Raw genomic sequence first — 27,832 nt, forward strand, 5'->3', positions numbered from 1 at the left:
GGGTAGCTGGATGTGGGGTTACTGCTTAATGTTTACAGAATTTTTGTTTGGGGCAATGAAAAAGCTTTGGAAATAGATGATTGTAATGGTTGCACAGTGTGAATGTAATAAATGACACTGAATCGCACACGTAAAAATCATGAAAATGACAAATTTATGTTATATGTATTTTCCCACAATTACAAAACATAAATACACCAAAATCATTGAAATATACTTTTTAAAACGGATGTATTGTATGGCATGCGAATTACGTCCCAGTAAAGCTGAAGATTGTTATTGAGCCAGGATGGTATTGGTGGAGGGACAGACACAGTCACAAGGAAGAGAAAAGAGAATGCAGAAGCAGATCCATACAGATGTTCACAGCAGTACGATGGGAAAAGAATTGCCTTTGAAAGATCGATGTTGCTTTGCGTGATAAATTCATACGTGCCACTGATTTTAAAGAATATGTATGCATTAATACATTAAGTATTTAAAATATTAAAGTTATAAAGTATCCAAGGTAGAGAGCCAAAGACTCGCAAGTTAGGTGACTAAGGAAACCTAAGGAACTGAATGAACAAAGAAACAAATACATGGAACACCTTTGGGAGGTTAGTGTGCACTACTAAGTCTGCACCAGAAGTAAGGATAAGTAATTGTGATTCATAATCTTTGTTGAAGTGGGCCACCTCCAACTTGCTTAAAGACCATCAATATGCACCCGAACGCTGAACTACTTCATCCCTTTTCCAGTCTCGTTCCTTAGAGTGGCTCACGCAAGGTAACAACGCAAAGTAATATTTTGGCGTTTGGTCATGAATATATTGTCATCCACTATCACCATTCTTTCCAACTATAATGAATCATATGGCCAAACCAGACGGTCAGGTTGGAAAAACAACAATCCACCTACCGGGCCCCCACCACTCACCGCCCCCCCCCACCCCCCCAGCAATAAGACACCCATGAACCAAAACAAATATAAACACTTGCAACATTTAACACATGTGACAGAAGAGATGGTTAAGGTCTAACCTTTATCCACTGAAGATTTGTCTGCTTGAGCTTATTTTCAAGTTTATCTTGCTCTTCTGGGCTTATGGGAGCACTTACAAGCACTGTTCCTCCGGTTTCATTTAATTGTTTTAGAATCCCCTGGCGAAGGGGCAACTCTTCCGCCAGTAACTGAAATAGACAAATGCGACAACATTTAAAATGAATTACAGCACAATTCCAACTATCTTGTCTTTGTCTCTACTGATTAGTCTCTCAAAATGAAGCAACTTGACTGAAAGCCAACCGGTACCTCAAATACAAACCACTTTCTAAAGAGTACAGAACTGATGGACCAAAGCACTCACGCCCAAGTAGAGAGGCCTATCCTAGAAAGGACCAGCATATCTTACCCCTCAAAGATTCTTTTCAAGAAAAACAAGGTGTTACATGGCAGGATGAGCTCCAAAATAACACATCGCAATCAGAAATAGAACAATCTGGGTAAATTCATCATCCTCTCAGGTACTAAGCCTCCATGCTATAATTTACTACTGATTAAGAAAATGCATTACCATATCGAGAGATAACTAATACTGAGAACATACTAATCCTGAGGACACTGTGTTGACCTCTTCACATATTATAAAAGTTAACTGAGATAATACAATTCTATGAGGTAGACCCTATTATCTTCATCTTATACGGAAGAAGACTGAGACAGAGACCTTAAATCCCAACAAAGAGGTTAAATACCAGCTCCAAGGACACAAAAGCAGCGAGCAACGGAGCTGTGGTTCAAACTTGGGCAATTTCATTCAAGAACCCTTATTTGTAACTCCTCCACATTCCTGAATTTCTTTTATTCATTTAGCATCACATTATAAATGCCCTTTCCCAAGACTTACAAAACTGCCATGGTTTTCTTTATTTATTCGTGCCACCTAGAGCTGCAGTGTCCAAAATAGTATCATTACCTACATGAGGCTATTTGAATTTAAATTAATTAAATTTCAATAATATTAAAAACTTAGTTCCTCAGTCATACTACCTTTCAAGTACTCAAAAGGCACATGCAGCTTGTGGTTACTGCAGTGGATTATATAGAGCATTACCATCATTACAGAAAGTTCTATTGGACACTGCTGATCTAGATTGTCTAAGGAGAAAAGAAAATCAATGCCTGTTTATTAATAAGTAAATCCCACTAAACATGTCTCTTAAATGAGTTATCAATTATATTGCTATATATAACACTCAATACATGCAGGAAAGATTGATTTTCAAGAACAAGACTGAGTTCATTTTCCTATGACATCCTCACCTTCAGATGAACTACAGATCCAAAACTTGTTTTCTTTTTCTTTTTTTTTTTTTCTGCTATCTGATAGATAGTAGGGACTCAGTATCTGTTCACCGAATTTAACATTAATTTTATTTTTATACTTTATCCTCTCTTCAGGTACAAATTTCTTGTTTCACAGAAATAAGTGGTTGACATTGGAGTCTAATTTGCATGTACAAACCAACTGAATCATTGATAAAAGAGCAATTTCATTTCCCTTTGATTGTCTGACCTTGTAAAATGAGAATAACAGCAACTGTTTTGAAAGTTTTATATGAAGATTAAATAAAATAGCAGATGTAAGTACATCTAATACTTAGCACATAATAGAGGATGATTAAATGTTAATTTCCCTTTCCCTTTCACCTTCCCTTCAAGAATTACAGCAAAACAGATCCAAATAAGTTTCTTTCCTGAGACTAAAACCATGGAAGTTAATCGAACTGCACAATCAGCGCATGTCAGTCAGCCAGCTGGGGTAATCAGTACTAAGCAGACATCACAGTAGGAAGGCATGAAAAGCCACTTGAATAAGCTGGATGCCTATTCAACCAGTATAGAATGTGCACCAACACCACGCGCTCCCAACCAGCCCCAGACAAAACAAACATTGTTTCAGGCGAATCGAACACCTCTAATTAGAGGCTGAAATAGTGAGATTGATTTGGCAATTATGATCTTTCCTAAGAAATAGGATTCATTTCTAGAGTCTCTCCAGTTTTTGAAATAATTTGGAGTTGCAGAATTCTCCAATATGTGCAAAGTTAATTTCAAGTTAGTTTGCAAAATACTGCCGTATTTTACACACACACACACACACACACACACACACACAGATTTTTTTTTTTTTTACAAAAAATATACTCATTGGGAAACACTGGGTTAAAACAAAGTAAAGTTTTGAGAAAATTTACGGATGACCTATCAATAACGTAATGGGCAGGAAATCAATGATTAAATATATTAAAAAATAGACTCATATACTCTTTATACAAGTAGTCCTTGGAGGTTTTTAGAAAACAAAATTACCTTGACTTGTTCAAGTTTTTGTTTTAGCTGCTGCTCATTCCCAGGTTCAAGTGGAATATTAGCAACGTTGTCTGCTTCTTCCAACCATAAAACAAATTCATTTACATCCCTTTGAAATTCTGACAAGATATTCTTTTGTTCCTCTAGCCTGGAGAAATAAGAATAAAACTGGTATAAACAACGTATTTCTCAAACTTTTCTTTCTTTTTTTTTAAAGGAAACTCAGAAACAAACAAACAAACAAACAAAAACCATGGTAACACTTTCAAGTAAAGAAACAAATTAAAAGATGTTAGCAATACACATTTTTAAACGAAATTCATTTACTTTGAACAAAGCAATTTTAATCTCTTAAAAATCTCTAAAATATAAGAGATTAAAACTGGTGAAGAAAAAATTCTAATTTTAAAATTCCAACAATATTATGTCATGAAATTAGTGTTTCTCAACGTCAGCACTACTGACATTTAGGGTTAAATAATTCTTAGTTCGGAGGGGCTGTTCTCTGTACTGTATATTATGTAGAACAACTACATAATATAAAGTTGCATGTTTTAACGTGCTTAAATAAAATACACCTTTCTGGTAAATTATAGGGTTAAAAATAAAAACAAGGGAATAAAAAAAAACAACACTAAGTTATTACATGTTAAAATGTTTTCCAAATTATGATTCACCATCTTTTTTGGAGGAAAGAAGAAAACTGAGTTAAAATATGTTATTCATTTATTGGCCATAAGTTTATCCTTACATGTTGAATAGTAACACCATTGAACAAAATGGTCTGCACCTCAAATAACTTTTGAGAGATATATCTCCTGTATGTAAGCTTTTAATTGAAGTAAAATATAAATATATATATGTATATGTATATATACACTTCTATATATACATATATATATAGAAGTACACATATGACTGATTAGCTCAAAATATTTTTTAAAAGTATACAAATAACCAGAAAAATAGAATGTCATCAGAAGCCCAGGGGCCCCTCTTGTCCCTTGCAGGCATTTTTTCCATGTATAACCAGTATCCTGTCAACTTCGATTATGTTGTCTATATTGAACACTGAGTATATGGAATGATATGCTATATCCTCTTTTGTGTCTTGTCTCTTTCACTCAACATAATGTTTACAATAATCAACCACGTGGCATGGAGCTTAATTTGTTTATTCTCCTGGTTGCAGAGTATTGAACTATCTAAATACATATCTCTGTTGGTGGATAGTTGGAATGTTTCCATTTGGGGGATGTTTAGCTATTGTTTTTGTTTCAATTTAACAAATATTTATTGAGGGTTTACTAACTTCCAGCAAGGCTACTGGGCATTAGGATTAAAGAAAGATATGTTGCATAGCTTGCCCTGATGATCTCAGTCCATGAGAGGAAACAAGAGATTCCCATGGGTCGGAATAAGACACAGCCTATCTTATTTACAGCCTGTGCAAAGACAGGGTGTTGAGAGAACTACTCTTACTCTACTTCTCAAACCAGGTCCACTTTTGAATGTATGCTTGTCTCTACTCAGTTTTGCTCTAGGTTGGGAGCTTGTTCAAATTCTGTTCTGGGGCATGTGAGGGGACACTCTCCTCTCTGTCTAATCTCAAAAAAGCAGATCTCATGAAAACCCAAGTCATAATATGGGATCTTACGGACACCCAAGTCATGTCATGTCACTGTCGCAGTCAAAACTCTTCTCTTGCTTCCCAATTTGTTCACAGCAAAGCCAAAGTCCGTACAGTGTTCTATGAGGGTCTAGATCTGTACCGTCCAAAATGGTAGATAACTTCCCTGTGGCTACTGAGCACCTGAAATGATGTAAGGGGAACTGAGATGTGCTTTAAGTGTAAAATATACACCAGATATCAAAGTGATCTCTGTACCTTCTATTCAACTTTGCTGAGCACCTACAACTGCTGTAAAAAATAAAAGTATTTGAAACATTTTTTTTAAAGAAGGGAAAACAGCTCCTTAGTACTTTCTAGATCACGTACAGGTTGAAGTAATATTTTTAATATATTGGATTAAATAAGATATATTCATTTCACCTGTCCCTACTTCCTTTTAAAAACATGTAGCAGCTATACAAGTTTAAATTACATAAGCAGCCCAACTCCTTTTTTTAAAAAAAATATTTATTTTTGAGAGAGAGAGAGAGTGAGCAAGCAGGGGAGGGGCACAGAGAGAGAGAGAGAGAGAGAGAGAGAGAGGATCTGAAGCAGGTTCTGTGCTGGCAGCAGAGAGCCAATATGGGGGCTCGAACCCACAAATCATGAGACCATGACCTGAGCCAAAGTTGGACGCTTAACTGACTGAGCCACCTAGGTGCCCCTCACCTTATTTTTCTATTGACCAGCACTGATCTAGGAAATCTGCCAATCCCTAATCTCCTTACTTCTCAGACTTCATTTCCAACTACTCTGTATTTCTCTTATCCTTCTTGAAGCCCTCTAGCTTCCTTGCTGTGCTCCTCAAGTACATTACATGGGTCCCTGCTTCTGACTCTTCGTACTTGCTGTATTTTTCTGCCTTCAATGTCTTTCCCTCAATCATCATCTCCTGCAGGTCTTTCCTGATGACCCTAAAGAAAACGACACCTCTCCTACCAAATTCCTAGTTCTTGAAAGGAACAAACACTATACTTGTGTTATTTTATATGATGTCTATCACATCAAATGAAGCTTCCTGACAGCCAAGATTTTTATTTATTGCCATAATTGTTGCTCCTGGAACAATGGATCCCGGAAAACAGATACCAAATCAGTAACTGTTGCATTAATGAATGAATTCTGCCATCACGCTTTTCCATTTTAAATGTGTTTCTCTTTGAAAAGAATCTTTCCCATTCTTCATAATAGTGATAGGTGATGGGGATTAAAACGTGCACCTGTTGCAATGAGCCCCGGGTGATGTATGGAAGTGTTGAATCACTATATTCTACACCTGAAACTAATAATACACTATATGTTAACTGGAATTTGTTTATTTTATTTGAGAGAGAGAGAAAATATCTTAGGCAGGCTCCATACTCATTACAGAGCCCCACGTGGGCTCCGTCCTACCATGCTGGGATCATACTCCAGTTGAATTCAAGAGTTGGACGTTTCACTGACTGGGCCACCCAGTTTCCCCTAAGTAACTGGAATTTATTTATATAAAAAGTTTAAAGAAAAGAATCTTTCCCATTCTTTCTAAGACTGATTCTGAAACAGTCTACTTTACTCGCCAATGTGTACTAGAGTATTTCATGCAACTGAAGACACCTTCACTTGCAGGTCATATAATATCATCCTAAGGTCTGCCAGGCATAAGCTGGAAAAGGCATGGTACTGATTCAACGATGACCCTTATCATTTAGAAGCTTTTCCGATTAAGACATTGTTCTTTTAGATTTCTGTATATTTTTTTGTCATACACATAAAAAGTAAAACATACGTGAAAAATTAGTGAGGTAGTCCTAAAACTCTGTCGTATTTAGAACTTGCCTCTCCTTTATATCACTTTTCCCTTCAGGATAATTGACCTCTATCTTTACCTGCACCCTGGCATCCTCTGTGGTGGCAAGAGTGTTGCCAACATATCATTTCTTAAGAGGGTTCCACTACTGTTTCCTGGACTTTCTTTGGAACCATATGTGTCCTGGCAAGCAGAGACTGTAAAACCCATCCTGGTTTCACTGATTTTAATGGGATAAAATGTGCAGGTTAGAACGGATGAAATTTAATTCATATGCACAGCCTCCCAGCACTTGACATAATGACTTGGGTTCTTTCACTTGCTACCAGGTTGCTGACAGGTCCAGAATTTTTTTAAAAATTCATAACACAATGACTGTTTACTGCTATCTTTAGTTTATAATTGTGAGTGGATATTATTATCGGCATTACCTGCCTGATGATTGAGCTCATTTTCCATGAACAGAGTCAGTAAGATTTGGCTTTACTTTCCACGGGACTTAATGTTTGATTACGCAAGTTTTTGCCAATGACAAATGTGTTGGCCCCTCTTCTACATGAAAAGTAAGGGTGTCTACGTTAAAGCCTCACGCTAACGTTATCTGTTAGCAAAGTATTCAAGATTTATACAGGAAGGGTCAGGAGATGAAGTTGGTGAGGTGAGTAGACGTTGAGTGATGAAGCACCTAGAATGTTTTGTTTCAATTTGTAGGTGCTCAACCACTTAACGGTTTTGAGTAGGGCAAGATTTATTTGATCGAAAGCTCACTGTGACTACACTATGGAGAATGGGTGTGCCTAAGGGTGTATGACAAGAGACTGATGAATCAAGTATGAGACTATCATAAGAGGTCAGGGATGAAGTCATGAAGGTTCGAATCGTCAAGACGTAATAAGACAAAAGGGTAAGACAGGATACATGTAAAATGGAGAAGGTGTTTCCACAGGACTTGAAAGGAGACAGACTGGTATGTGTGGCTAGGAATTAGTGAGCAATTACTGCATGGTGGCCCTGAATCAAGTGCCAAGTCCCCACATTACTACTAGGACACGGTACTCATCTTTTCTCATTTGCAGATGAAAGAAAACTGGGCTTAGTATTTTGCCCAAACTCATACAGCTAGTAAGCAGTCAATCGAGCATTCAGTCCTGGGTCATCTGGGTCCAGAGTCTATGCTCTTCATTTGACCATGACATCTGGTCTATGAGTACTTCCACCTTATCTAGCTGAGTGGACAATATTTACTCCAGATGACAGTGCATTTCATTGCATCAGATATTTAGGGGAAATTCCTAGTAGAGAAAATAAGAGACCCGGAGCTCAAAGAGCTGGAAATATAGACTTCAGAATCCCCAGCAACGGGTTGGTGGATAAAACATGGTCAACTAACTTTTGCACTAATAATTTACACTTCACGTTTGGCACCTTCTGAGCCCATTTTTTCCTTCATTTTCAGATTAAAGATTAGCAACTCTCCCTCCTGCTTATTTAAATTGCAAAATTAAAGGAAAACGTCCATTTCACAGCCACTCATTCCTTTCTTGCGGATGGCTAACCTGTGGCTCCTGCTCCTCCTCCGCTTGCCCAGCTGTGATGTGGAAAAGCCAAAGGAGCGCCTAGAGTATTCTTCTGGCCGCTCGAAAAGCTACACGGACTTGGGAAGGAGCTCTTCAGCTCAACAAATACGCAGCTGAAAAACAACATGGTCTTCCCTGGTTGCATTCCGCGTACTTGTTTTCAGGGATGATCTCCAAGCCCCTCCCTTTGACTTTAGGGAAATGAAAGGGGAAAAGAGACGAAACTGAGCCTCGTGAGAAAAAGCATACTCCCTACAAAGCTATCTCATCCCACGTGAGTTCTCTGGCGTGGACTGGGGCACAGCATGTAGAGGAGGTTGAAATCACCCGTGGTAGTCATAGCGCTGGTGATACTTCTTACTAACCCCTAGGGTGAAAGGGCTCCTATCAACTGCTGGCAGCTTTAGAATGTGAATAGAACCATTTTTCCACAGACTCTGGACTGAGAAGCAATTCTTAAAAGGAAAAATTCCATTAGAGACATCCTTTATTCATCTACAAGTTCTAAGGTGGTTCAAATACTGGGGTCTAGGTCTCAAGGGTGTTTGTGAGTCTACCTTATCGTTCTTTTTTCTTCTTTTTTCTTTTGCAAATCTTTGTCTCCTTCAGTATCTGGCTCCGTCATAGTGCGTAGTGTCCCAAATACTGAGAGCAGCAACCTTATTCCTACCATTTTCCTCCTCATTTTAGTTCACTAAAACCTTGCTAAAATCAGTTTACATATGTAAAACCCAGACGGATGGGTAAAGCTTTTCTCAGCCCTCACCTAGACATTGACCCTATCAGGGAGAGAAACAAATCCCAGACTCAACAAACAAAAACTGAAGAGCAAGAAAAAGTAATACCCGCACCCCCCGTCCAAAGTGCCTCAAACCTTGAAAAAAATTCTAAAAGCAACCATCCCCAACTTCTGCTTCAAACACGTCTCAAATTAATTACTTGTGTTTTTTTTTTCTTTTGAAGAATATCCAGCCAAGGAAACGAGGGAAAATGTGCTTATTCATGATAATTGGGATTTATATATTTAATTGGTGTTAAACTCTATAAACACTGTATACCTATTTTCCAACTTGAATATTCGACTGTATTTCCTTAGGTCATTAATTATTCTTTGAAAAATTGATTTTTAAGATCTGAGCAATAACCCATAAGTAGGTACACCGTATTTCACCATTCTTTCATTAGTAGGCATTTAGTTTGGTTCCACTTTTTCATTATAATAAATAACCCTATGGCAAATACATTTGTTTATGCATTTAGGCTTACAGATCTGCTAATTTGCTTCGAATAAGGAAGAAAAGTTAACAATTAGAATACTAAGGATTTAGATACAGGTTGCTAAATTTCTTCGCCATGCTGGCAATAAGAACTCTCATCCACTTCCACCAACAGTTATAAAATACTTGTCTCAACACATGTCTACTGCTGTAGTGCATGATGATTTATATGCTTGAAAGAAGAAAAATAGTTTGCCACGGATTTTTTTTATTACTAGAAAAGTTGAAAAACATTTGTGTATTGGTGTGTATTTGTCATTTGCTTCTGCTATCAATGGTCTGCTGTGTCTGTTGCCCATTTTTCCTCAGTGTTTTATTTGGTGAAGCTCTTTTCACATTATCTGCTTTGATAAAAAATAAAAAGTCAGAAAAATACTTACCGAGACTATTTTTCTAGCTTCCTTTTTACCTTGTGAAATTTAATAGTTTTGTTTGTTTCTAAATAAAATGTTGTCATGTTCTTTGTTATCTTTTTCACTGACACTACCGTGAAAATTATGAATATCCTCTAGTTGCTTAAATATTCACCTTTATAGTATTCTAGGACATTATACTTTCATTTCAAAGAGTACAAACTTAATCCATCTTCAATTTATATAGCTAAGTTTCTGACCTTGAAGGGTTTTTCAGAAATTGATATATTTTTCTCCAAGTACAATTTATTTTCTATTGATTTGTGGTGATTGCCTCATTTTGTTTTGTGTTTTATATGTAATGAGGTTCTGTTTACTGATCTACTGGAGATTTTTTGACAGTAACGCGCTACATCAAGCACTTAGCTATTCCAACTTCTGTAATAGGAGCATCATTTGGTCAAATATCAAAATAAATCTCACCGGGGATTGTGATAGGGATTCCATTAAATCAATAAATTATTTTCTGAAGAATTACTGTCTTTTCAGTACAAATCTGATAAATTTTCTATATTTACAGGGCATTTGGAGTGTATCGGGGACTCATCCATGCGTTATAAATAATTAAGTATGCTTTCTAATTAACTTTCAGCATCAGTTTGAAAGGCAGTGACTTGCATATGATCTTATGGATAGTAACTGTATACTAATCTAGAAAATTCTTCAGGACTTCCAGATAGAATAAATCATCACTGAAAAAGTAAAAGTTTTGGCGAAGCTAGTTGCCCTAATCTCTCTCTTCACACAGTGTGTGCGGAAAACTTTCCTGATGATTTAATTTTTTAAAAAGTACAGCATCTTTTTTAAATATGAAAACATTTGGTAGTCATTTCTTGTATAGGTTTGTTTTTTATCCTTTGAAATACAAAAAAGATGGTGCCCAAATCCCACCAGGACCTTGTTATAATCTGCTTTTTCAAGCGCATGTGTTTTCTGAAATTTCAAAAGCCTCGATTTGAAGTTTTAAAAGCTGCAATTTGAATTTATGTATTCAGATGATTGCAGAAGAGCAAAGGAACACAGTTAGCATTTCCAGGCTTGTCTCTTGACACAACAGTTTAAACGTGCTTTATATTGGCATTCATCACATGAAGTGTTATTTCTTTGTTTACCTACTCGCTTAATGCTTATGGTAGGATTTATTCAGGCATGTGGTAGTAATAATAATGAATGGGATATTTAACATTACCCATCTGCAATTAAGTGCTAAATATTTTACTTTTAGAGGCATTTCAATACATTTAGCTTTTTTTTTTTTTTAAAGAATGGCTTCTGTTTGAAATATTGGCTCTGTTGCCATTTACATTACAAATGCTCTTAATGCAATTGAAGGAAGCACATATCATGATGGGGAGAAATCTGCATAATCAGAAAGGAAGAGTTATGGATGTCCTGTTAAATTCAATGAATTTCACATTAACTCTTAATGAACACGTTCTCTGGAGCTGCGGTTATGGTAAGAGGAAGAGTGCCAAATCATGGCACGATTTTGAAGTTTTATTTATTTTTGTATGTATTTAATTAGAGAAGAAGGGAGGGGCACAGAGAAGGGGGAGAGCGAGAATCTCAAGCTGGTCCTCACGCTGCCAGCCAGATGCGGGACTTGAACTCACCCACTGTGAGATCATGACCTGCATCGAAATCAACTCACATGCTTAACTGATTGAGCCACCCAGGCGCCCCTACATGGCATGATTTTAGAAAGAGAGGATAGACCAAGTGTTTCAGGCCAAGTGCTAGATATTTTCCCATTTGAATTTTTTTTTTTTTTTGTATACTCATCTCTCCCATCTTCCAAATAAGAAGTACTTCTCTAAGTTTTGGGCCAACTAGAACACAGAAATTTCAGAAGATGTGGACAGAATCAACACCTGTCCATATACACTGCATAGTTAATTTGATTGTGCATATTAACTGAAAATTATATACCATATTAGAAAGAACATATTTTCCCATTCACAGTTGATACAGTAATTGTGTATGCCTTCCTCACGTGCGTGTTCAACATGGGAATCATCACCTTGGCGGATGCACTTTTTTCTTTTTAATTTTTTGATGTTTATTTATTTTTGACAGAGAGAGACAGAGACAGAGACAGAGAGAGACAGAGCACGAGCAGGGGAGGGGCAAAGAGAGAGGGAGACACAGAATCAGAAGCGGGCTCCAGGCTCTGAGCTGTCAGCACAGAGCCCAAGGCAGGGCTCGAACTCACATACCACGAGATCATGACCTGAGCCAAAGTCAGACGCCCAACCGACTGAGCCACCCAGGCGGCCCCTGGTGGATGCACTTTTTCAGTCATCTTTTTAAAAACAAAATTTTTAACTTTATTTAGTTTTGAGAGACAGAGACAGAGTGTGAGTGGGGGAGGGGGAGGGGGCAGAGAGAGGGAGACACAGAACTGGAAGCAGGCTCCAGGCTCCGAGCTGTGAACGCAACGCGCGACGTGGGGCTTGAACTCACCAGCGGTGAGATCACGACCTGAGGTGAGGTCGGATGCTTAACTGACTGAGCCACCAGGCGCCCCACGGTTTGAGTCATCTCATTCAGTTTTCTAGTCACAGTCATTTTCACCTCTACCCACGTGGCCTGAGGTACAGCAATGTTGAGTCCATGTTGAACATTCTACTGGAAATTTTATTCCAAGCCATAAGCACACATTCACACCAGACAGTTGTATGTTATGTAAAGACAGTTTTTCTCTTTTCTGTGCCATATGTCCATGAGGAACACAATGTAAGCACTTACTGAGTTGCTTTAAAAATAATCTTTTCAGGGGCGCCTGGGTGGCGCAGTCGGTTAAGCGTCCGACTTCAGCCAGGTCACGATCTCGCGGTCCATGAGTTCGAGCCCCGCGTCAGGCTCTGGGCTGATGGCTTGGAGCCTGTTTCCGATTCTGTGTCTCCCTCTCTCTCTGCCCCTCCCCCGCTCATACTCTGTCTGTCTCTGTCTCTCTCTGTCAAAAATAAATAAACATTAAAAAAATTAAAAAAAAAAGAAGCACCCGTTTTAGTATAGGGCTTTACTAAGAGCATTTAAGAAATGGTAGAGAAAATAAAGAGTTAAAAAACAAGGTGAATCTGGATAGTGAACTGTTATTTCTAGCTAAGAATTTTGCTTAAGCCAACACACTTACATGCATAAAAGTGTTTATAAAGCATGCATGAGTGCACAGAAGGACTATTTGAAATTGAGCTTTGTGATGAACAGTTGACAGCTCTATTTCTCTCTACTGACAAATCTCTTTGACACATTTTGTGGGGGAAACACAATTAGAGTCAAAATGCCAATCTATGAGTAAAAGTGTCGCCACATAAGACTAATTCTAGGTGAAGAAGACGTATGATTACAGTGCAACAAATATTTATTGAAGGCTATTAGTGTCCAGTGATATGGTAATGAATGCAGGCAATAATTTTTGCCCTCGTAGCGCTTATATTCTATTAGGGGGAGACAGACAATAAACAAGCTACACTGAAACGTGTAGATTGTGACATAGTGTTAAGGGCTCCAGAGCGAAAAAAAAGAAAAAAATGGAACCTGGAAGAAAAGGAATACCAATTAAAGTTGGAGGGTGGTTTTACAATGTTCTATTGATCAGAGAAAACTTCATTGAAAAGAGTTATTTGAGTAAAATCATCATGGTAGAGAATGGCAATCTGCTCATCAAAAAAATCTGATCCCCCCTCCCTTCACCACAAAGCGAGCTGTCATTTCCATCCTCCCTTGCCACTGGGTATGGCTACGTAACTGAATGCTACCAACGGAATGTGAGCAAAATTGATGTACACTGATTCCAGGGCCGGCTCAGAACTTAACCCCTACGCATGTGATATTCTTCATTATTCCTCCTTCTAAAGCCACATGTTAACCATCTCAGAGCCACAAAAGCAATGTAGCTTGGGTCTTGCATTCACAATTTGGAAGGGCGCTATGGGCTGATCAAAAACAACTTGGTGAATTTTGCATGAGTGACACGTTTGCACTGTGTTAAGCCACTGAAATAAGGAGCTTCTTTTTCAAGTAGCAGCTTGAATTAAATTAGATAATAAAAAAGTGAGGGAGTAAGCCATGCAAATAATGGGGGGAGAGCACTCTGAGAAAAAAGAAAAGAAAAGAAAAGAAAAGAAAAGAAAAGAAGAGAAAAGAAAAGAAATACAAAGGTCCTGAGGCAGGAATGTGATCAGAATAGTCCCAGAACAACAAAGAAGTGAAAAAAAAAAACAAAAAAAAACATTTGCAATGGAATGAGAGAGGGGGAGAGTAGTAGGGAGATAAGACCAAACAGTTACATCTAAATAGATTCTACTGAGAATCCCAGGCCTGTCATAATTCATATTCCCCATCAAACTCAGTTCTTAGATAAAAAGAAATAATAAAATAATCTTTTTGGGGGGTGCCAGATAGAACTCTGTTCTCCAATCCTACTTGAATAGGTCCAATGGACTAACTGAATCCCAGAATTTCTGTATTTTTGTTGTATGCTGTCTACACAGGTGCTGGAATTGATTTAGAAGAACGCTGAGGATATTATGGCCCTCCATCTGTCAGAGGCAGAGTGACATAATTCATTAGCAAAGCCTGTAACAAAGCCATTGCCATGCGGTGGAAGATGCAGTGAAAAGCGAATGGCCTCAGTGTTTCTGCTTTCAATCACAGCCAGGTTCTTCTCTTCCCACATACCGTCATCTTCCCTCCCAAGGCAGCTTCTCTGTCAGCCTCCATGGATGTACCTGCCAGCTCCTAGTCTCTCAGGCTAGACATCTGAGGCATCCTTGATTCTTTCCTCTCTCTTACTCCCAGAGTGTATCAATAAATGTGTTCTCACAATTCCATGCAAGATAGCTCTCTCGAATTTGCCCACTTCGCTCCTTTCTCCCTGCCGATGACTCCTTCTTCTAGCCTCTCTGTCTGGATTACTGAGGCTATATCGTAATTGGGTTCTGCCTCCCTCGTTGCCGTCTTCGTATCCATTCTTGACATTCCGAAGGAATCATCTTTCTCAAACAATGTCTCTGATTATACTCTCACACTTTCAGTAACTCCCTAGGGTTAATGGGGTAAAATCCAGCTGCTTTAACAGGGATCAAAAAGCTCTTCAGGACGTGATCCCTACTTACTTCTCTTCGTCTTTCTTTACGTTCCATAATCCACTGAACCTACGTTTCCTTGAAATCCAGTACTGTGTTCAAGTCTGGCCTTAGCGTACTCTTGCTCCTTCTGTCTGGGATTCACTTCCCCATGTCTTGATCTAGGTGGCTTCTAGTTATCCTTCCAATCTCAGGTTAGCCATCACGTTCTCTAGGAAGCTTTTCTTAATTAATTATCACTCCCATCCCAATCAAGTCTAACTATGGGCCCTGTTATACAGTCCCATAGGTCTTCATCCCGTTTCCATCATAGGGTATGTTGTAATTTCCTATGTCTGTCAATATATTACAAGCACCATAAGGACAGGCACTATACTGCAATCACACTCTATTCTCAGTACCTGGTACGTAGTATTTGTTCCAATTTTAAATTCAGTATCTCAGAATGATAGCATCATAAATGTGGATTTGAGAATAATAACATTATTTGCATTATTCTTCGGAGAATCTCCATGAAAAATAAAGTATGTGTTACGGAAGACAAGTTCTGTGCAAAATTAAATTAAATCGGTGAAAGCTGTATTCTTGGGGTTTCTAAACTATGGCCCAATCAGCTAAAGCCTGCCCACCACCTGTTTTTGAAAATAAAATTCTTTTTTATAAAGTTTATTTATTTATTTTGAGAGAGAAAGAGAGCGAGACGCAGTGTGAGTGGGGGAGGGGCAGAGAGAGGGAGAGAGAGAAAATCCCAAGCAGGCTCCGCATTGCCAGTGTAGAGCCCTATGTGGGGTCTGAACTCTTGAACTGTGAGATCATGACCCGAGAGGAAACCAAGAGTCAGAGGCTTAACCAACTGAACCACCCGGCGTCCCTGTGTTTGAAAATAAAGTTTTATTGGAACATAGCCACATTCATTCATTTGTGTATCGTCTATGACTGTGTTCACACTACAGTGGCAGAGCTGAGTAGTTGTAACAGAGACTGGACGGCTCACAAAGCCAAAGGCACTTACTACTTGGAATTGTACAGAAGTTTGCTGATATCTGCTAGATACTAAATCCATTTCTTAGATACATACTAGGGAATTAAAGGTATGAGAAATCTGATATAAGCAAACTGGTATTACCTTTTTAGTCCCATTATGTGCGTGTTCATGAAAATGTGCATGGCTATTAAAATGCTCCTTCACCCTTTGAAATCATTAGGAACATTTTACACAAGTAGTATTCCATGGTCCATAACAAGAGGATGGCTAAAAGGAAAACTAGACATTATATCTAATTACATATATTTATTCTGTTTAAATTTACTAAAGTTTCTCAGTATGAGAAGCTATGTTTACTTAGCTTGGAAACAAACATGGAAAAACAGAAAGATCTGGGCCTCTTCCTCTTTTTCCTATTCGTTGCTTTCATGTTATTTGAATTTCTTTCATTATTTTTCTCTTTCTTCCTAATCTCAAACCAACTTTATCACGTCTATCATTTTACATCCTTTCTTTGTCAGTCAGTCTTTTTCTGTGGATTTTATGGTGATTTTTATTACGGTGCCTGTATTTGAATTCCTCAGGGTACTTGTAATTTTCACCCCCACCAAAATGCATTAGATAGACAAGGAAGACCAAACTTCCTTATACAGAGGAAAAGGACATATTTATCTCACCGCTTTCATCCTGGAGAAAAAAAGGTAAAGGGTATTTCCATTTGATTTATTTAAAATCTTCCCACAACTCCAGGTAAGTTCCTATTATACTTTAAAAGAATATAGCCATAGGAGGTACGAAAATAGTTTTATTCCCTCAAAGAGCAGTTCCTGAAGTGCAGTCTGGGAACCTCTGGGTCCTTGAGATACTTTTGGGGGGCCTTTGAGGTCAAAACTATTTTCATAATAATACTATACCATTTTCCCTTTTTCTCTTCCTTTCTCTTATGAGTTTTCCAGAGGCTATATTATAAGTGATATGGAAACACAATGTAGGAGCGGATATCAGAATCAGCTATCTTTTTAAAAAAATGTAATGTGTATTTATTTATTTTGAGAGAGAGAGAGAGAGAAAGTGAGCTGGGGAGGGGCAGAGAGAGGGCGAGAGAGAGAGAATTCCAAGCAGGCTCTACGCTGCCAGTGCAGAACCAAGCTTGGGGCGTGAACTCACAAACCATGAGATCATGACCTGAGCAGAAATCAAGAGTTGGATGCTTAACCGACTGAGCCACCCAGGTGCCCCAGAATCATCAGCTCTCTTAAGGTAAAAACGAAAGCGCTATTCAGAAATGTAAAACAATGTCACCCTTCTCACACTCTTTGTTGTTGTAGAAAATGGTTATTAATCATAAAACATATGTTACCTATATTAACATAGAATGAGCTATTATAATTCTTGGTGAATAAAGAAATTATATAAACATTTCTCAGTTTTAGTTTCAAACATGGTCGAACAGAGAGACATTGTTGAAAATGCTGGCAAACCAGAGAAAAGAATAATCCTCCTCCAATACCCTTAACATTTCGAATTTTTCCACAGGACTTAACTGAACTCTTGGTTTCTTCTATGTAGGTACGTGGTCAAAGAGTGAATGTACTTGCAAACGGTAGGTTGAAATGTCACCTTTTCCTAAGGAGAACGGTGGACTGAGGACGGTGTGGTCGTTTTAAAAATGAGCCCCTGTGAGTCACTGACATTGAAGCTTAACCATGAAATAGGTGTAAATATGCCTAGATGAAGTGTAGGGGAATAGTTTCCACACAGAGAAATCAACATCCTTCAGGCGGTACATACAGAGAGATTCAGAGGAACTGGAAGTAGGTCACCGCAAATGAAATGCGGTGAGCAAGGTGGAGAGCGGAAGATCAGGCCAGAGGGAGGAGCAGGGGCCAGGAGGTCACGGAAAGAGTTTGAATTTTATGTTACATTCAATGGGAAACTGTCTACTAAGGGTCCTAGGAGTTCAAAGGGAGGAATGAGTTCCCAGGAGCCCAGAAAATATGCTCATTAGATGAAGAAGGGGGAAGGCATTGTAGAAAGAGGATCAGCATTGACAAAGGCACAGTGATGTAAAAGCGCGTGGCCTAGTTCACGTTTTCATAGTGAAGGAATGTGGAAGGGGAGTGGTGAGACAAAGTACTAGAAAGGTAGGTTTGGGTCTTGTTCTGCAAGCCCCACATGCCTGCAGAGGTTAAAACATTCCTTCTGTGGTACAAGAGAACCACTAAAGGTTTCTAAGTAGAGGTATGGCATGTTTCTACTTATTTTTAGAATAACGTATTTGTCATTAGGTATATACAATAAAAGCACGTAGTTAAATAGTCTGTGTAAATATAACTTTTGCTGAATTACCTCTGGGTATTGAAATTTGATCACGAATAAAATTCATTAGTGCATTATTTATTCTACTTTCCCCATCAATGATTAAACTCATTAAATATTTTGTACAGGGTACAGAGGAACTTAGTAAGTCTACCTAGTAGATAGTTTAAGATTAGCTTTGACCCATAAAGTAGACTGTTTAAATTAACCTAAGCACACCTTTAAAAATAGTAGAATCCAAATGAGAACTCTAAAGATTTTTTTTTAAATAGACTTAGTCACCTATGACAGAGTCAATACACTGTGAACTAAAATATGTTTCCTTGTTCTTAGATCTGTTTTTAGGACAGACGGCAGACTGACATAACACTGAAAACAATTATTTGTAGGTTCATGAAGACTGAGGATAGTTTCTTTCTCTTCACTGGGAGCTGACTGACATCACTCTCCTGCTGAATATAGGAGAGTGTTGTATTCTCTAGAGACAGTGAATGGTTTCTAAGCAAATGCCACGTCATTTCGTCAGTGTAGGACTCAAAAAGCAAAGTATAATGCAAACTTGAGTAGAAATAGAAAGGCCAATAGGCAGAAACTATTACATATATGACACTTGTGTTACACACTTATTAGGGGAAAATTAGATTACACTCTCAAAGAGAAAAGCAAAAAGAACCATGCCTAAATTGCACTGGAGAACAAGGGACATGCAGGCAGAGGTTTTTTAAAAACATTTTGAGAAAGTTCAAGCATACATGAAAGTATAGTAGCATGATGAGCTCGGATTATCTGTAATCAAGATTCAACAATTACGAGTTTATTGCCAAATGTGTTGATTCTCCATTTTCTCATTCTCAACCATTTCTTTTTTCAGGTTTATTCAAGTATAAATTTATATACCATAAAGCTCACCTATGGTAGGTGTATAATTTAATGGCTTTTAGTAAACATAGAGAGTTCGGTGTCCCATCGCTACACCTTCCTGCCTTCCTCCGTCTTTCTTTGATTTAAACTCCAGTACAGTGTTGAATGTTGACATATTAAAGGTAGATATCTTTGTCTTATTCTTGACCTGAAGGTGAAAATATTCACCCTTTCACCACTATGAATGATGTTAGTTAGCCATTGGTATTTCATACACGACCTTTACCATGTTAAGGAAGCTTTCTTATTTCCTGAAAATTTGTAGCATAACTAGGTGTTAGGTTTTACCAAATGCTTTTTCTACATCCATTTACATGATCATTTGGTTTTTGCCCTTATGGTATGCTACAATAATTATTTTTGATGTTAAACCAACTTTGCATTCCTGGAATAAATGTCACATGGCATGTAATCTTTTTTTCTTTTCTTTTAGAGAGAGAGAGAGAGTGAAAGCATGCTTAAGTGGGGGAGAGTGCGAAAGAGGCAGAGGGAGAGAGAGAAAGCGAAAGCGAGAGAGCGAGAAAGCAAGAGAGTGAGAGACGGAGAGAGAGGGAGAATGAATCTTAAGCAGGCTCCATGCCTCAACAAGGAGCCTGGCACATGGCTCGATCCCATGAGCCTGGGATCATGACCTGCTCTGAAATCATGAGTCAGGCACTCAACCAACTGAGCCACCCAGGAGCCCCTTCACATGGTATGTAATCTTTTTCACATACTCTGGATTCAGTTTCCTAAATTTTTGTTAAGAAATTTTGTGTTTATGTTTATGAGGGACGTTGTTCTATTAATTTTTTATTATAACATCTTTGTATAGTTTAGATCAGAGTAATGCTGGTGTTATAGAATGAATTGGAAGTTCCCTCCTCTGCTTTTTTTCTGAAAGGATTTGTGATGGATTGGTATTTAAAAGAGATTCTTTTTTGAAAGGTCATGAGTAAATCATCTCTAATGAGGCTTCTTTTGTCAGAAGATTTACAATCACTAATTTAGTTTCTGTACTTGTATTCGGTCTATTCAGATTTTCTACTTTTTTTGAATCTATTTTAGTAATTTATATCTTTCTAGGGTTTTTACCATTTTGTGTAATTTGGAGAAATTGTGGTATAAAGTTGTTTATAGGACTACCTTCTAGTCCTAGCTTCAATAGGGTTGGTAGTGATGTCCTCTCTTTCCTTGATAATTTTGGTAACTTTAGACTTCTTTTTTTTTTTCTTGGTCAATCTAACTAAAGCTTTGCCATTTTCAAAATTTTTCCAAACATTAACATTAGTTTTCATTGATTCTCTCTATTCTTCTTTATATTTTATGAATTTCTGCTCTAGTCATCATTATTTCCTTTGGATTTAGATTGCTATTTTTTTTCTAGTTTCTTAAGGTAAAAGCTTGAGTTACTGATTTGAGAATTTTAACCTTTTCTAACATAAGTGTTTAAAGTTTTAAATTTTCCTATGAACACTGTTTTAACCGTGTACCATAAATGTTGACATGTGCTTTTATATTTTCTAATTCCTCTTGTGATATCTCTTTTGATTCATGGATTATTTAGGTGTTGTTTAATTTCCAAATAGTTTGGTATCTCCCAGATTTCCTTCCGTTGTTACATTCTAACTTAATTCTGATATGTTAACACAATATGATTTTAATGAATTCAATCCTTTAAAATTAACTGCGATTTGTTTTGTGACCTACCATATGATCTATCCTTGAGAATATGCCATGGGCACTTTCAAAGAAAAGGTATTTTGAAACAAGTAGACTCTTAAATATAAAAACCAAACTGGTGGTTGCCAGAGGGGAGGTGGGTTAGGGAGATGAATGAAATAGATAAAGGGGATTAAGAGTACACTTCTCGTGATGAGCACTGAGTAATGGATAGAATGAATCATTCTATTGTACACCTGAAACTAATATAACACTGTATATTAAGTATACCTCAATTAAAATGCAGAAAAGAATATGTATTCTGTCCTTTGGTGGAGTATTCTATAAATGTCAGATCAAGTTAGTTGATAGAGTTGGTCTTCTATATCATTGCTGATTTTCTGTCCAATTGGTTGACCAAATATTGAGACTGAGGTATTAAATCTCTAATAATTGTTGTTTAATTGTTTATTTCACATTTGCATTCTGTTAATTTCTGCATCATAAATTGTGGGGTTTGTGGTTATGTCTTCCGATGAAGTGACCATTTTGTAATCACAAATGTCCTTTTTTAGCACTAGTAACATGTTTTACCTTAAAGTCTATCTGGCATTAGTATCACCATTTTATTTTTCTTATGGATACTATCTATATATCTTTCTACATTTTTTTTTACTTTCAAAGTGTATGTGTCTTTGGCTCTGAAGCATTTTTTTTAGACAGAATATAGTTAGTTCTTTTAAAAAATCCAGCGTGAAATATCTTAATTGGAATGCTTAATATCTTCACATTTAATGTGGCTATTGGTGTAGTTCTATTTAAATCGCTATTTTGCTCTTTTTTATTTGTCTCATGTCTTTGTTTTTAATTTTTTAATGTTCATTTATGTTTCAGAGAGAGAGAGAGACAGACAGGCAGGGTATGAGCAGGGGAGGGGCGGGGGGGGGGGGAACACAGAATCTGAAGCAGGCTCCAGGCCCGAGCCGTCAGCCAAGTCCAATGCGAGGCTTGAACCCATGAACCATGAGATCATGACCTGAGCTGAAGTCGGACATTTAATCAACTGAGCCACCCAGGTACCCCGTCTCATATCTTTTTATATGTCTCACGGTGTTTACCACATTCTTTTGTTAAATAGTTATTTTTGGTGTACAAATCTAATTCCTCTGTTTACTTTTAAACCATAAGGTTAATTTCCTAGGGGTTGATCTAAAGTTTACAAACACATCTCTATTTATCATAGTATACTTCAGATCTACTGATATAACTTACTCCCATTAGATTGGCTATCATCAAAAAAAAAAAAAACAAGAGATGACAAATATTGGCAGGCATATGAAGAAAAGGGAACTCTCGTACACTGTTGGAGGGAATATAAATTAGTACATTTACTATGGAAAACACTATGGATGTTCCTCAAAAGGTTAAAAATAGAACTAGCATATGATTCAGTAATCCCACTTCTGGGTATTTATCCAAAGGAAATGAAATCACTGTCTTGAAGAAATATCTGCACTCTCATATTCACTGTAGTATTATTCACGGTAACCAAAATACAGAAGCAACTTAAGCGTTCATCAGTGGATGAATGGACAAAGACAGTATGACACACACACACACACACACACACACACACACACACACACACACAATGGAATATTATTCACCCTTGAGAGAAATTCTTCCATTTGTGCTACTGTGAATGTACTTAGGACACTGTGGTAAGCGAAATGAGTCAGACACAGGAAGACGAATATTGTATGATCTCATTTGTATGTGGAATCTGAAAGAACGTCAAATTCAGAGAAACAGGGAGAAGAATGATGGTTCTCAAGGGCGGCAGGTGAGGAAAATGGGGAGATGGTGGTAACTGCATATAAAGTTTCAGTAATAAGATGAGTAGAGTAGGTTTGGGGGATCTAATGTACAGCATGATAACCATAGTTAATAATAATGTATTCCAAACTCAAAATTTGCTAAGAGTAGATGTTAAGTGTTTTCACCACACGTAGACAAATGGTACCTACAGGAGGTGACAGATATGTTAATTAGCTCAATTGTCCTAACGAGTACACGAGGTATACTTGTAAGAAAATATCACATTTTGCATCTTAAATATGCACAATTTGTCAAGCAAACCTCAATAAAGCCAGAAAAACAACTAATTCTGGTAAAGTATAGAAACTTTGCTCTGATAAGCTCCATTTTTCCTCCTCCTTTGTGCTATTTGTCATCATGTTCATTGTATCTATACATAATGACACAGAAATACGGCGATAAAATTGTTTTATGCAAAAATATGCCTGAAAGAAAAGCCTATATACATCTATGTTTGTACAGTCTTTTATATTTCCATGCATATTTACTAATTCTGTTGCTTTTCATTTGTTCACGTACATTTGAGTTACTGAATAATATCACTGCTTTCAGCCTGAAGGAGTTCCTTTCATTTTTTTTTTTCTCGAGAGTCAGGACAACGAGAAAGAAATATCCTGATTTTTTGAGAAAGTCTTTATTCATTTTCATTTCTAAACAACGGTTCTACTTTATCTAAAATTCTTGGTTGACAGTTTTTTTTTTTTTTCTTTCAGCGCTTTGACTAGATCAACACACTGACTCTGGGCTTCATTGTTAATATTAAGAAGTTATCTGCTAATCAAGTCATGCTTCCTGTATGGAAGGAGTCATTTTTCTTTGACTGTTTTCAAGATTTTTACATTCGTGGTTGTATTTTAATAGCATGACCCTGATGTCTCTGAGCATTTGTCCCTTTGAGTCTATTTTGTTTGGGGTTTGTTCAACTTCACTGCATTTACGAAAAGTATGACCATTACATCTTCAAATAATTTTTCTGCTCCTATATCCTTCTTTTCTTTCTGGGATCTACATTGATACACTTGGTGTTTTCTTACCGTTCTGAGTTTCTGGTCATTTTTTTCCCACTCTTTTTTCACTTTGTTATGCAGATTCGACAATTTCTATTTATCTTCAAGTTTACAGATTCTTTCTTCTCCCATCTTGAATTTGCTCTTGAGCCATTTTGGATGGATTTATTTGTTTGCTTATTGTTTATGTATTTATTTTTGAGAGACAGACAGAGAGGCAGAGGGAGAGGGAGACCAAGAATCTGAAGCAGGCTCTGAGCTGTCAGTGCAGAGCCTGACATGATGCTCACGCTCATAAACCGTGAGATCATCACCTGAGCCCAAGTCGGACACTTAACTGACTGAACCACTAAGGTACCCCAATTTTTAAAATGGTACTTTTCAATCCCAGAATTTTATTTTTCTTATAATGTGGAACTCTGTTGATAGTCTCTATTTATGCCCTTGTCATCATACTTTCATTATTTAAACACGATTTTCTTTAAGTTCCTAAAAGTATTCATAGTAGGAGCTTTGAAGTCTCTATCTGATAAGTCTAACATCTGGACCAACTCAGAGACAATTTCTGTTGCTTGCTTTTTCTCTCCAAGTATAATACATAATTCCCTGTTTCTTTGCATGTACCACTATTTTTCTAGAAAAATTCAACATTTTAATATATTGAAGGAGCTCCAGATTCCCCTCCACATCAGTGTTGTTGTTATTAGGGTTTTAATAACTTACCTAGGCAATATCTGTGGAATGTTTCCCCCTAGTGTGTGACTGCAGACATCCCTTCTCTGTTTAGAAAAAAAATACGCCTAGCTTCCTGGAGACCAGGAGAACTTAGTTGTCATTAGGCAATGAGGTCAAGAGTTGAACTCCAACAGTTGGAGTCAGTAAAAGTTCCAATTTTTGTCACTTGGTCTGTATGTAGGTTGGGGAATTTATTCAAAGTTCAGCTTTGAAGTCATCCTACAGCAGATATATGGAGATTGTCCAGCCCTTTATGACAGTCTCATTTTTCATCAATCCCTGAAAAATTAAATGTTTGGCTAGTTTTCCATTCAATTGTTTGCCCTAATCAAGATGGCCACTTTAGGACAGCTAAGTCGCTAGATGGCTCATTCATTTGCCACCTACGTGTCTACTGTCCCTGTGCTTCTGGGCATGGGGTTTTATACGTTTGGCTTCACATAAAGCCAGCCCCTTGGGCAGCAAAGCTGCTGGCTTTCATGTGTTATACTACCTCGATGTAACAACTATGCTGACCAAGCTGGGAGCGTGGAGTGGAAACAGCTAGACAAAAACACCACAGATTTCCACTGTTCTGTTTCAAAGTTTAAAAGTTTTCCATAAATAATAGCTTTCCAATTATGAGTATGCCTTTGATCTCCAGAATCATGAAATATTTTGTCCAGTTTTATTGCTGTTTTGGGAAGTAGATGTGTTGAGCTACTCACTTCACTATCCCAGAAGTCCTTTTCCCAGAAACGGATTTTTAAGCCCTACTCAAATGTCAGGCACAGGAATACCCAATTTATTTACATTATCACTTACCATTGCAGCAATTCTACAAGATATGCACTATCTTCTTATTTTTCTAATGAGTAAAATGAGGCTCATATAGTTTAGGTAAGTATCTTGCCAAACAAAAAAGCAAAGTAAAAATATAAACACAAAAGTACTATTTACTTCCAAAGGAAACAAACACAAGTAGGAGCATCGGGGATTACTGCCCAGCATTTTCTTGGCAGGTTTATGTAACTGGCCACTCTCCAGCCCTAATTACTTAGTTTCCACCGTCCAGCAGAAAGGTTAATTGGCAAGAAAATACCAAACATATCAGAAAACAAGCTATTTTTCTCATGGTTACGCTCTGATCATTAAAAAAAATCATCTATTGATTCATAAGGGGAGAGTTTGGTGCTCACATGTAAACCTAACAAAAATATGACCTATATTCTCCACTGAGCTACATCCACAAAAGCCAACTCTAGCAACAAAAGATTGCTGAACAATAATTCTCATCTTAATTCACACTTCTTGATTCATAATGGGCAACAATATGTTCAACAACAGGAAATTCTAGAATTTTCATTTCTTTTCATTTCTATCAACTGCTTCAGAATCTTGCAAGTTCTGAAACGCCACAAACAAAATACATATTCAAGGATTCTCTTACCCTTTTTATTTTGCAGACCAACTCTGCCTCTTTAGCTACTTTGCCTTAGTCTTCTCTAGCCTTCCTTCTTTACTAATTATCCAAATCCTACCTCATTAAAAATTCATAATACATCAAAGAGAGTATTATCTTTAGATACTGGAGGAAGCACAAATCTGGGAAAATACTGCCTCCGGTCTCATGAATTGGCTGAGGGAGAGGTAATCCAGGTAGTGGGGAACACTCATTCATTTGTCTTGTCCCTGCTATCCTTATCCATCGTTTTGTTTACTTAGGTAACAATGATCATAATGGAAAAGGCATGGGTTTGGGGTCAGAATCACTGATATTTAGTTCTTAATCTTTCCATAACTTTGATTAGCCTTGGCCAACAATCTTCATCTTTTTGAGCTGCAATTTGATAACTTGTAAAATGGACCTAAGAATACCGCTTTCCATCCGTTGCTTACCATGTCACAGCCAGGTGAGAGGATGAACACAAAAGATCTTTAAAGCTGAGTTGTGACGATTAAGGGGGGAAACCTCTGTAAAACTCTTAAAGACCATTCTGTAGCATAAGCACGCAAAACTGAGCATTATTAATATTAACTCTTGTAACTTCCAAGTGTCTAGCTTGGCCAAGTGCATAGATGGAGACTGCACTCACAGTAGATTCTTGAAAGAACAGAATATATTCAGTGTTGGATATAGTGATTTTTGAGGTGGCTTCCAGATATCGAAGAGGAAATGCCTGACTAGAGGCTAGATTTGTAGGTGTAATCTGGAAACACATATTGAGGTGAGCATTACGTTTAGGATCCAACATAAAATAAGTGATTATGCCACAGACTACTCATCTGCATACTCTATGACCCATTCTTCTCTTCTTCTCTATAACAGAAACCCAATGTTTAGCTGCCCAGCTCAAAGAATGTGGTCATGAGAATCAATGCTGGCTAATACGATGTAAGCCAAGAGTGTTGTGTAGTCCCCTAAAAGCCTGCAGCCTGAAAAGCAGATGTGATATCTGGAGAGCTAACAGTCATCTTGGATCGTGAAGATAAGGGCCTCGCCGTGGGACGGCAGATTTCTGAGACAGAAGGAACCTCTGTCTCTGACATCATAGAGCAATGGTGCCAGCCTGCCTAGTTGCAGATTACTTTTACACAGGATAGAGGGATCCATTTCTATCTTATTTCAAGCACTATATTTATTTTTGTTCACCTCTGGATTTGATTCTAATTGATACAGGGAGAGCTAACATCTGTGGCCATGGGTAACAACCAGGGAAAGTATATAGATTAAGAAGATAAGGTTGAGGAAAGGCCACTTGGAAACATCAGGACTTAAGGGTCAGGTGAAAGGAATGCAATTAAAAAGGGAATTATGAAGAAATGTAGGAATAAAATCAGATGAAATTAATGACACAGAAGGCAAGGTAGGACAAAGTGCTAAGATAGAAAGTGATCAGTTAATGCCAGGTGGCCTACACGAGGACTGAGATCTGTCCAGTGGCTTTAACTATAAGAGATCACTGATGGTCTTGGCAAAGGTATTTCCAGAGTACTGGTGGAGACTAAGACAAAAAAAAATCAAACAACCCAGATAAGATAATAGAGAACATGCAATTTTAACACTGGTGACTATGAAGAGAAGAATTTAAATGGGAATAATAACTAGGAAAGCGAAGCAAGAGACCCTTCTCACCTTTGGTTGCTCAGAATCTGCATACCCTGCATATGTGAGGGGAATTCCAAGACCAGTA

The 27,832-nt window shown here is 37.6% G+C and overlaps 1 protein-coding gene across 16 annotated transcripts in view; it reads right to left on the reverse strand.

Annotated features, from left to right (window-relative positions):
* Positions 1-27,832, reverse strand: part of DMD (dystrophin) — a 2,092,562-nt gene that overhangs the window by 768,479 nt on the left and 1,296,251 nt on the right. For all 16 annotated transcript variants that reach the window (XM_053201917.1, XM_053201921.1, XM_053201923.1 and 13 more), the window contains 2 exons: positions 3,356-3,503; positions 1,024-1,173 (listed from right to left, as the gene is read on the reverse strand). In XM_053201917.1, coding sequence (XP_053057892.1) covers positions 1,024-1,173; positions 3,356-3,503 — 298 coding nt within the window. The remainder of the gene's footprint in view (positions 1-1,023; positions 1,174-3,355; positions 3,504-27,832) is intronic.

Source organism: Acinonyx jubatus, chromosome X, assembly GCF_027475565.1.
Source record: "Acinonyx jubatus isolate Ajub_Pintada_27869175 chromosome X, VMU_Ajub_asm_v1.0, whole genome shotgun sequence".
Classification (NCBI taxonomy): domain Eukaryota; kingdom Metazoa; phylum Chordata; class Mammalia; order Carnivora; family Felidae; genus Acinonyx; species Acinonyx jubatus.